Genomic DNA, 11,428 nt, shown 5'->3' with positions numbered 1-11,428 from the left:
AGGTCCATAACTACTGGAATCACCCTTGGGTTTTTCAGTTTGTGTTTTTTGCTTGTGGGTGTTCAGGTTTTGTGTGTGTGTGGTTTTGTTTGTTTGTTTCTTTGTTTAAGAGACGCTTCAGGATCTATTTTCCCACGTTCAAGGGGTATAGTTTTTAACAAGGGTAGCCTGCAGTGCTATAGATACATGCTACTTTGTTCTGGTGACTTACTGCCTTAAAATAATCTGTAAAAACCCATGCATCCTTTTTAGAAATGTTTTAATAGAAACCCTGTTTCCACCTGGGAAGCTGAAAGAGCAAAACAAGCAGACAGGATGTCATGTATGTGCAGAGTTCATTTCACCAGAGACCCAGTTGTGTCCCCTTAATTGCAAGGGTTATCATAAATGCAAAGCATCAGACGTTGTGGGTGTCCTTTGCTTTGGGCGTAGTGGGGCAGAATGCTGTAGGCGTAGGACACTTGCATGGGCCTGTCATGGAGAACTGAACTTCTGTTCCTGTTTGTTTCCAATGAAAAAACTAAAGCTTGTTCTCTGATACCTGTGGGCTTGCATTACTAGCGGTATGCCTGCTGGTTGCAGAAGTGCTGGCACAGCAATGGTAGGTTTTGTTCACCCAGCTGGGGGGAACTGCACCATGAATGATTTGGATGAAATCAAATGTATGCAGATTGTAAAATACCCCAAGCAGTTCTTTTAGAGACAACGTATGCTGGCATATAAGAACAGTTGTCTTGCTACTGGTCTGCTGATGGAAGATCTTTGACCTTACAGACCAGGACCAAACTGAAGACATTCTGTGTCATCAAGAATCTGGAAAACTTCTGTAAGGTTTTATACACAGGATTTTTATCAGGATGGCAATTGGAGAGAATTTCAAAATTATATCTGAATATGAGACATGTACCAAGTATTTTGGTATGTTACTAACTTGGGAAAACTAAAATGAAAACTGAATATTTTCGTATAACAGGTGAACCCTAGTTCCCTTCATAAACTGCTTAACCTGGACCACCTCTCCTCAGTTTTGTGATCCCTATGGCAGGTTTCCAGGGTCCGGCTACGGAAGGATGACATGGTCCCGCGGGGTCTGCGCTGCCCGGGTGACACCACAGGAGCGTGCTCAGCACGCCTCTGCCTCCTCGTGTGCTGATGGCGTGATTCCCCTGCTGGGCGCTGCCGGTGAGTAACGCTGCAGTGACTGCCCTGCACCCCATCACCCAGCCATGGCAGCACCCCTGCCTCTCCCGCCGAGGACAAGCCCAAAGGCGTCCCCCCGGCATTACGAAATGCAGAAACTCCCCTTCCCCGCTACCCCTGGCGTTCGGGGCCGGGAGAAACGTGCGGAACAAGCAAAGATGCCCCAGCAGCGCCCAGAAACCGCTGCCGAATGGTGGGGCACGAACGGGCGGGCGGCGCAGGCCCCTCTCCGCACCAGGCACAGCGCCGCGCACCGCTGCCGGGGTTAGCGCGCCGGCTCCTTCCCGCCGCAGGGAGTCGCTCTGCCCCACAGCGCCCCCGCCGCCATTTCGCCCTTCGCGCCGCCCGCCGCCCTCAGCGGGCGCTGTGGCGCCGGCGCGGAGCCCATAAAAGGCCGCGACAGCCCTGGCCGCGTGTTCATGTGTGCCGGTGCGTGTCAGTCAGTCCGCCCGCCCGCGGCATGCTGGCGCTAAGCGCTGCCCGCCGCCTGCTTCGCCCGTCCGGGAGCCTGCTGCTGCCGTCGGGACTCGCCTGCATGTGTGCGGCCGGTGCCCGTGGCTGCGCCACGGCCGCCGCCGGCTCGGCGAACCCGGTGGTGTACATGGACGTGTCCGCTGACAACCAGCCGCTGGGACGCGTAGTGCTAGAGGTAGGAGAGCGGGGGCTGCCGGCAGCTCAGCCGCGGTCTGGGGCCGATGCCCGGGGAGCCGAGGGCGGTGGGACACCTGGGCATGGCGGACGGTGAGGGCAAGGTCAGGGCAGGCCAACGGGGCGGTGGCTACGAGGCTAACAGCGCCGGCTCCTGAGCCGGGGGAAGGTGATGGCCGCCGCCGGTGTGGGCCTCAAGGGTCCGGGGGGTCGCGGTCCCCCGGGGCTGCTGGATCCGCTTCCAGGGCGGAGATGGTGCAGAAGTGGCTCCCTCCCAGGTGGGAAGCCGGCAGGGGCTGGAAGAGAGCGGCATAGAGTGTTTGGCTTCGATTTGCTGCGGTAGCTCTCTCCTGTGTCCATAGCTGGGGTCACCCCTGCGGGACGGGTCTGAGGGGTCTGGTGCTCGGGGCGGCTGCGGCTCCTGAGCTGAGGGGCGGATTGGGCCATGCCATGGCAGGGAGCCTCAGCAGCAGAAGTCCTGGAGGCATGGTGTGAAAGCAGAAACGCTGAACAAGGATAAGCTCACTACCGCAGGTAGCGCTGGGTGGACAGGGGCAGGCGCGGTTCCCGCAGTGACAGCGCACCCGAAGCCCTAGCGCGGCTCTGGGTTTTGCGCTGCAAGTGTGGAGCCAGGCCCTCGCCTGGTTGCTCCGGGGGCATGGTGCCATAGCGGTCCTCGGCCACAATTCCAGCTCCGTCCTGCTTTCCCCCTTTTCCGGGCCAGTTACTGTGTGGTTCTCAGTTTTCAGTGTTCTGAGGTACTGCTGCTGTGCGTACCCTGAAGGGTTTGCACAGCTCTGTTTGAACTGGCAGCCGGCTCAGCAGCCAGATAGCAACCAGCTCTGTCGTTAAACATTCGGCCTGTGAAATAATTGGGCCTTTAAAGAAGGCTTGAACATACAAACTGCAGCACACTCTGCTCTTACAAAAGCACCGAAACTTTAATTGTGGTGTACCACATATCCTTAGGGCTGGGCACGTGCCTCTGAATGAACGTGTTGTGCATGGGGAGGAATGAGGGCTGTGCTCCAGAACCACGCACTAGATGGGGAATGCTGCGCTTCCAAATTGCTCCTTACTGAGGGAATTGGTTGTGGCCTTCTGCCTCCAGCACCCACTCTGGGTCTGTGTCAATAGATGTTTTAAACATAGTTCATAAGGGTTCTCTCTGAAAGGGGCTCCCCTGAGGCCAGAGCCCAATTTATTTTTCTTCATTGAAAGTGTCAGCATATAAATTAATTGGATACTAGCAGCTGTCCTGTTCTCAGAGGTAGCACTTGAAGGAGACAAAGGTAAAAGTATTGCTGTGCAAGTTTCTTATTCGTCAATGAGATTTGGTAAATAGCTCGATTGTATTAGAAAAAATAGCATTGATGTTACTGTATTGCTTGTTGCAGTATTTAATTTCCGTGTTTAAAGATTTTTTGTTTGCCCAATTTACAGAAAATCAGAATGCATTGAAGCACCAAAGCCTTCAATATTTGGCAAAGTTGTGCTTAGATTCAGCTGCAAATTACAGGCATCCAAGGAGAGTATCCTGGGGAAGGAACATTGATTCTTGCCACAGCCATACTGTTTCTAGGAGGCTGCTGCTGGTTACTGTCAGGATGTGTGACTAGAGAAAACTTTGGTCTGATGTGGTATGGCCACGGTTGTATCAATTATAGTGTTCTACAGGTTTAAGATTGTTAAAAAGATGCATACTAATCAAAATCAGATTTCTTTGTTGGTAACAAAAGTGTATGTATGTGTATGGTATATGATAGACAGTTTCTGCTCTTCTTTTTCCTTTGCTTTTCTGCAGATTTCTACAGGTGACCTTCTGCTGGGGAGACTCTCCAGTTGTATCCAAACTGGCTATGATCCAGTCCCTGGAGTTCCATTGTTAAAGATTCTTCTTCGTTATTGCTAAATTGTTCTGTGATCCATGAAGTCATTAGGCACTGCTCAAGTTGCTCTTTGTTAACCAGCCAAAAGCTGCATTGAGGACATACTTTTAATTACTAGCAATGTCTTAAGCTGTTATTGGAATTCTGAGTGGCTTGTGATTTCAGTTAGCTTATCACACTGGGAAGAAGGCTTAGTTGTATCAGCCTCCCATGCAGAAGATTTCTATATATGTATGACAAAGCTGACTTACTAATTTGTCTTTCTTCAACAGCTGAAAGCTGATGTGGTTCCAAAGACAGCAGGTAAGGCAGCACCTCCAGAATTTCATACTTAAATATTTAAGATTTAGATTGTGATTTGCAGGAACAAGAATATTCCTTTACCTTTTGGAAACTATTCCCATGTTCCATCCCCATTTGTTAAGTAGAGAAGTATGGTGTGAAGTTTGTCATAACAGTGCTAGTGAGGAGTTATTTCTTGTTGTTCCAAGTAGTTTCATTCTGTAATTTGCACCAAGATGGTGCAGTCCGTATGTTGGATTGCCAGTGGTGAATATGTTTAAAAGCACATTAGTTTGCATTGAAATCAAATCAAATCGGAAAGGGTAAACCAAAGGGATGGTGTCTTTTGGCGATTTGAAAGCGTGTATAGGGTTTAGTCACTACCTGATTAGCGCACCCATGTTACAACATTTTTGTGTTTTATCACGTGCTTCCTTCCACATCTGCTTATTTAGTGGGTCTGAAAAACTTGTACTTTTCTTTCAGTTCCTGTTAGATTAATATCCTTAAAAACCACTCCAACAGCAAACCAAACCAAACCAACCAACCAAAACCCCATCATCCTCACAGTTACTGTAGCAAATACAGGCATAAAAGTCATAAAATGAAACCTTTGACTCCAGAGTGGTGGGTTTGGGAGCAGGGTGTGTGTGTGGAGTTAAGATGTAACAGCAAAATAAAATGGAGATGGAAAAGGATGGTGTTAGTACCCTGTACTGAGGCCAAACAAGTTTTGTTTTCTCAGCGTTATAACAGAGTTGGCTTTTAAAGAATGGAAACAACTAATAATACCACCTTAAAGATATTGTAAAAACCTATGCAGTGTATAAACTTGGGACATAGTGAATCTAGGTGTGTTTGATTATATTATGTATCATATATGGCAAAATAATATTTTATGCTTTGTTTTCACAGAAAACTTTAGAGCTCTTTGTACTGGTGAAAAAGGATTTGGGTATAAAGGATCCACTTTTCACAGAGTGATTCCTTCATTTATGTGCCAGGTAATGCTTTTTGTTTCCTTTGCTATTAAATTTATCTGCATGTTATTTATATATTCTTAGAACCAGTCAGATTAGTAATGTTCTAAGTGGCTCTGCTCTAACCTTTGCTAACTACAGAATAAAGAACTGGCAGAGTGCCTTACATCTCTGATTTTTTTTTTTTTTTTTGCTATGGCTGCTGCTTAGCACATCTTTTGTATGAATGAATAAGTTATGTGTAGACTGTTTTAAAAAGACTGTCTTAAGTCTTTCTTCTTTTGTATAGCAGTGTACTTTAGTGTAGGGAGTGCTTAGCAAAATGACACTTCCTTGGAGGAAGTGTTTGTGGGTAGAATGACAATCAACCTTATGTTCTGAGTGAGCTAAGAAAACACCATGTCCTTTATTTATTCCTAGTAGAATAGTCTGTCCACAACAGAAAATGTATTTTTTTAGAAAAATACTATTTTTTTTCCTGAACATCTCCCTAATGTGGAGGGGAGGAGAGAACCAAAAGGGTTAGTTGGGGTCAGTCTTTGGGATGAGACACTGGAAATGGATTTTGTTTTGATTTAAACAATAAATTTGTAAAAAAAAAAAAAAAGTGAGGTGAAGGTTGTATTAAACTGCTTTATTTATTATCACAACTGTGATGGTTGGTCCTCCTGAAATTTTTTATCGTTAAGTGAAGAACACAGCTGTCAGAACAAGAGGCCATAATTTTATGACCTATTTCTAAGAAGAGAAGGGGGGCAAGTGTGCTGTAAAGTACCTCTTTTCTTGCTGTTGACATGGAAAGTAAGATTTTGTGATGCTGACAAAGGGACAAAGTTTAGAAGTCCAGCTGGGGTCAGAAATACATAAATATAAGAAAAATAGAAATCCTACTGTAATGCTGCCACTAATTTGTGAAGTTCTGTGTAAGTCTGTTCTTACCTGCCTTTTTTGTCCCCATAAAAAACCCCACAAAATGGGGATACTCCATGGCTGACTCCATGATACGGTGATAAGATGAATTGATATTTAGGAATTACTTGGAAGTCATTACTGAAGTGGAAATACAGTCATAGGTTTCAAATCTTTTAAAGTGAGAGGGGACAGTAGAGGCCTTTCCACATGTTGAAGTAGAGTGTTAATATGATTCAGGCAATTGGCATAGCCTAATTGAGGTCATCATACCTGGGACTTGACAATTCAGATGCCTCCACATGGCATGCAGCCTATAGAGCATACCTCTGGGCCTGTGTAAGAGTAGCTGTAGCACCACCTGTAATAGATTACTCAAGGTGGGAATGGGAGGATGAACATGATACGAAATACTTGTTAGGTGTGAGTTCTTTGTAATGTCTGTTCTGGGAGAGGAAATTGCAGATTGCTGGGAGCAGTGTTTAGTAGCCACTCTTGCAAGTTGTTGGGGATTTTTGTTTGAGTTTTGTGTGTTCTAACCCAAGGCAGATGGTCACATCTATTTCAGCAAGCAGAATGTAGCTGAGGGAAGTCTAAAATAGCTGCAGTGTAACACAAACAACAAGACTTAGAAGTAGCAAACAGTAATATTGAGATCCAGACCAGTGTTAATACCTGTTGGAAGAGAGAGAGGAAGAGAGGAAAGTTTTGATGTCTTGCCTATGGTGGTGATTTTGGGTGATTTTGTTTTGAGGCATTTGAGGTGTTTCTGAAAATTATTACTACCATTTATTGCATCATATTTGGGAGCGAGGCTGGCAACACAGAAAGGTAGCTGTCGCAGTTATGGATGTCAGTTGGAGAATATCAGCGATATCTGGAGGAGAAATTTATTTTTAGCTTGATTGTACCTTCATCTGGTTACACGGGTTTAAATCCTCACGTGACCATACTCATTCTTAACCTGAAGACAATTTCCTCATTTTATTTATTTTAAATTGGAGTGAGTATACTTTCAATAGCATGATTTCTGATGTAAAGTAATGCTTGTGTGCTATTAAGGTTAATAGCAATTTCTGTTTCAGGGTGGTGACTTCACAAATCATAATGGAACTGGTGGAAAATCCATTTACGGCAGTAGATTTCCAGATGAAAATTTCATACTTAAGCACATAGGACCTGGTAAACAAACATACTTTTTCTACCTTCTGCTGACTATCACCAATAATGAGACATTTTTTATGAAGATGTATTAAAACAAAAAAAAAAAAAAAAAGATGGGAGGGACACTTGCTAGTTAGGGAAATATCCAGAAGTTTAACAATGGAAAATTAAAATTGTCCCTGGCCTGAGCTTATTTGTGCAGACTTAGACTGACAAAGTAGGACTGACACTGTAAGTCAGCCTATAACAGGTGACATTGCCACTCTTGCTCTTGCTGTAAAAGGGACTGCAGAATACGGTATTTTTATGTTTTTTTGCATTTGACTTACAAGTTCTGCAAAGGTGAAATTACTGCTTTTATTGTCCTCTTTCATAGCATAAAGTCATAGACTTCGCTTCTCCAGTAATCATCTAAGTAAACATTGAAACAAAGTAATCTGGGATTTCTTATTTACTAACATAGGCACATCCTTTTAAGGTCAAATACAGAAAAAGTAAAGGAAAAGCTGTACATAAGGACACTGATTCAATTCTATAGTCTCTCTTTTTGGATTATTACTTTCTTCTCACAGTAAGCTACTGCTGCTGTTGAACCACAGTAGAGGTTAGCTGATGTTAATCACATTTCTGAATGTGTACAAGGGAGTGTATTACTGATGTTCTTGCTGTGGAAAGAAGGGAGGCTGGGCTGGAGGGAATAGTCAAAGGCAAGTCAGTGTGGGCCATCCCATCTTCTGTCTGTCCATCTTAATCCAAATGTGCGGAGGAAAATTGTCTTCTCCACTGTGTACTTGTTATGCCAAACTAATTAGGTGCTACTGCTTCTGTTCTAGGTGTTCTTTCAATGGCCAATGCAGGACCCAATACAAATGGATCTCAGTTCTTCATCTGCACTGCAAAAACTGACTGGTAGGTTCTCAGCACTGCATATTAACCAGATGAATTGATGCCTGGATCTGGAGCATTTGGTTTTCTTAAGGTTGTGTTTGTTTGTGGTTTGATTGGGTTTTTTCTTCCTTGGTTGATTTGGTGGGTTTTGGTTGGGGTTTTTTTGTATGTGTTTGTTTGAGGTTGGTTTGTTTGTTAGGTTTTTAATTTCCAAATTACTTATCTTACAATGGAAAATAAATGGTTATGTGCTACTTGAGGGAGGAGAGTCTGTGGGGGTGACAAAGCAGTTGTCCCTCAGAATGCTTCTAAGTCCAGAGCTTAAAGTATTTCACTTGTAGAGCAGCGGTGCCTTTGCCATAAACTTGGTCAGCATGTGAGAGCTACGAAGATCTGCTGACATTCATTCACTGAGCTTGGTTTGATTCAGTCTTTATGATATTTTAAGTAAAACTCCCTTTGTGTGTTTGTTTTACAGGCTAGATGGAAAACATGTTGTTTTTGGGTATGTAAAGGAAGGAATGGATGTCGTGAAAAAAATTGAGAGCTTTGGTTCCAAGAGTGGAAAAACCTCCAAAAAGATTGTCATTACTGACTGTGGCCAGCTGTCCTAGCCTTTTGCCTCACCATTCATGAAAACTTCGATGCTGTGAAAAATGAATCATAAAAACATTTCTGATCCCATGAATAGCACCTGTGGAACCACATTTTCCATGTAACTTGGTCCAACTTTTATATTTATGTTGAATAATATTGATTAAAAACAGTAATTGAAACTTGTTTTAAATGAGCTGATGTGGTAGTCACTCTGCCACACTGATCTGATAGAATCCCATTGTGTTTCGAAAGAAGTAGCATGGTCATCTGAATGCAGTGTTGATACTGGCCTGAGCTTTTGAATGTTTCAGGTGTTAGGACTGGTGGTGGAGTTGCAACTAAGTGTTCTGTAGTCAGGGCTTAGATAGAATAGAGAAATAGCACATTGGTGCTCATAAAAACCTATTGTTCGTCTCATTTTAAAAAAATACTAACTAGTGCTCTCAGGGCTGTCAGGTGTTTTCTTTCTGTGTCTCAATTGGAGTCTATGCAATAGAGTTAATGTGTGATTGTGAGGTTTTAAAAATTTAATTCTGTTTTAATAATCTTATTTTTTGTAGTCTCAGGCCACTGTTTAAACCTGAATTCTATCTTACCTGCTCCAGTGGAGCAGTGTGACTTTTGGGTTAAATAAATTGCGATAGGTTGAGTTAGCCTACTACTTGGGCTCTGCCTGGGCAGTAAAACCACAAATTAGCCAAAAGATCTTGGGACTTTTTTATTATGCAACTGTGAACTTACTTGAAGTGCGGTTCTGCTCTGAGATCTGGGTCTGTAAGAAATACAGCACGGTTCTCAATAGATAGTCTATTTTTGCATTTTGAGAATGTAATCAGAGTTTAGTGAGCTTGCTTGAGTGAGAAAGGTTTCATTGCATTTTTTGTCCTGGTGGTCCTGCAAAGTCAGCCCACATGGGGTGTTACTGGGGTTGTGATTTCTTCTCACACATCATCATAAGTCAAAATTGGTCACCACAGAATCGCAAAGCTTCGCTGTGCAGCAAAATCATTATCGAGGTTGATGCACGAGAAGGAAAGAATTCAGCTGATCAGATAAACACATTTCATTTGTATGAACTGCTGTGTTTTATGTGGCGTGCTTGAGCAGTAACAAATGTTGGAAACTCACAACATTGCATTTGGAATCACTAAGGCTGTAAAGTATTCATGCTTGTGGGAGAAAAGACTGGTTTTGTGCAGTAATCTTGATGCTGAAGAGAAAAATAAAATGTGATGGCTCTTTTCAAATGTGAATTTACTTCCATTGCATTCTGATAGTATGTGGGTTTAAAACTATTTTGTACTGGATTTGTTTTCTACTGAGAGCTGCATTCTTGTGTGTACAAGGTAGTATTCAGAGTGTAATTTTGCAGAAAAGGGAATTGAAAAGCTTTTTATTCTTTCCACTATAGATGCTTCACCTTTTTTTGTAGCATTTTAAAAATATGAATTTGGGTTGGTTTGGCTTATTTCATTTTGATACAATAATGAAGGGGGGGTTGTGCTCTCTTAATTTGCAAATGAAAAATAATTAAATACAGTACCACAAAAAAAAGTTTTTTGTTTTCTTGAAAGCAGGAGTGTGAGGAGCTGAAACCTGTTGTGTTTACTTGGGCTGCTCTATTCTGTCTGTTAATGGATCTGATGCAGTAGTAGCAGAAGCCATGCTGTTACTTGGAGGGAAACCCAGCAAGAAACGTGGTACTGGTGCCATGCTTTGCCTCTTGCTAGTGAATCTAAAATAGCTGGTGTATAAATAGCAATTTGGGTTTTGAAACTTGTCGGATTATTTCATCTGATTGCAGAGATAGTGAGGAAAATGTAAATTTACTGGGTAGGGTTTTTAATTTCTGAATTCCTTTTTTGAAAAGTTGGTAGTTGCAGCTTTTTGCTGGACAACTGAGAAAAGTTCCTTCCTTGATGGGTGATCAGAGATGACGTTAAGAATTTATCATCTTCCTGTATTTGTAGGCCAGGAAATGCAGTGGAAAATACTTTGCCACAAACCAGTCCATTTGAGCAGAACTGTGTTAAGCCTTAAATAAGTGATAGTATTGTGCATGTTAAGATGATGGCTTGCAGTCTTGACTAGAAGATAAATATTAAGCTATGCAGAATAACTGATGAATAACACTGGTTGCCCTGCCTTGATGGGACTGGCTTTGGTTTCCAGATACCAGTCTCTGTACACTTTTCTCTGCCAGAAGAAGTCCTTTGCTGTGCAGTACTTAACAGCAGTGTAATATGGGTCTTAATGTTTTGAGAAACTTAAACAGATCACTCTCTTAAAGCTTCCTTCTGTAAAGTGTCCTCCTCAAAACGGATTTTTCTGTTGTTCTGTTCTTCCTGCTTTTTAGAATCATAGAATAGTTAGGGTTGGAAAGGACCTGAAGATCATCCAGTTCCAACCCCCCTGCCATGGGCAGGGACACCTCAGACTAAACCATATCACCCAAGGCTTCGTCCAGCCTATCCTTGAACACTGCCAGGGATGGAGCATTCACAACCTTCCTGGGCAACCCATTCCAGTGCCTCACCACCCTCACAGTAAAGAATTTCCTCCTTATATCCAATCTAAACTTCCCCTGTTTAAGTTTTAACCCATTACCCCTTGTCCTGTCACTACAGTCCCTAATGAAGAGTCCTTCCCCAGCATCCCTATATGCCCCCTTCAGATACTGGAAGGCTGCTATGAGGTCTCCACACAGCCTTCTCTTCTCCAGGCTGAACAGCCCCAACTTTCTCAGCCTATCTTCATACAGGAGGTGCTCCAGTCCCCTGATCATTCTCGTGGCCCTCCTCTGGACTTGTTCCAACAGTTCCATGTCCTTTTTATGTTGAGGACACCAGAACTGTACACAATACTCCAGGT

The 11,428-nt window shown here is 43.3% G+C and overlaps 1 protein-coding gene across 1 annotated transcript; it reads left to right on the top strand.

Moving 5' to 3' along the window:
- The first annotated feature begins 1,528 nt into the window (after positions 1-1,528).
- PPIF (peptidylprolyl isomerase F) lies at positions 1,529-9,814 on the top strand. The gene is made up of 6 exons (XM_061380046.1): positions 1,529-1,849; positions 4,010-4,040; positions 4,935-5,023; positions 6,994-7,090; positions 7,906-7,981; positions 8,439-9,814. Exons 1-6 carry the CDS (start codon positions 1,661-1,663, stop codon positions 8,572-8,574), a joined length of 618 nt encoding a protein of 205 aa, XP_061236030.1. The 5' UTR covers positions 1,529-1,660; the 3' UTR covers positions 8,575-9,814.
- The last annotated feature ends 1,614 nt before the right edge of the window (positions 9,815-11,428 follow it).

The sequence above is a fragment of the Neopsephotus bourkii genome, unplaced genomic scaffold (assembly GCF_033783945.1).
Source record: "Neopsephotus bourkii isolate Nb327-2 ecotype Australia unplaced genomic scaffold, CSIRO-AGI_Nbou_v1 NB_1783, whole genome shotgun sequence".
NCBI classification, from domain to species: domain Eukaryota; kingdom Metazoa; phylum Chordata; class Aves; order Psittaciformes; family Psittacidae; genus Neopsephotus; species Neopsephotus bourkii.
Note: the sequence above shows the minus strand (reverse complement) of the source record. Positions and strands in the feature narration are given on the sequence as shown.

Bases quoted from the DNA above. Each gene is read 5' to 3' on its own strand.
- PPIF (XM_061380046.1), top strand. From the start codon at position 1,661: ATGCTGGCGCTAAGCGCTGCCCGCCGCCTGCTTCGCCCGTCCGGGAGC. The intron at 5,024-6,993 runs GTAATGCTTTTT...TTTCTGTTTCAG, and splicing joins TTCCTTCATTTATGTGCCAG to GGTGGTGACTTCACAAATCA. The intron at 7,091-7,905 runs GTAAACAAACAT...CTTCTGTTCTAG, and splicing joins ACTTAAGCACATAGGACCTG to GTGTTCTTTCAATGGCCAAT.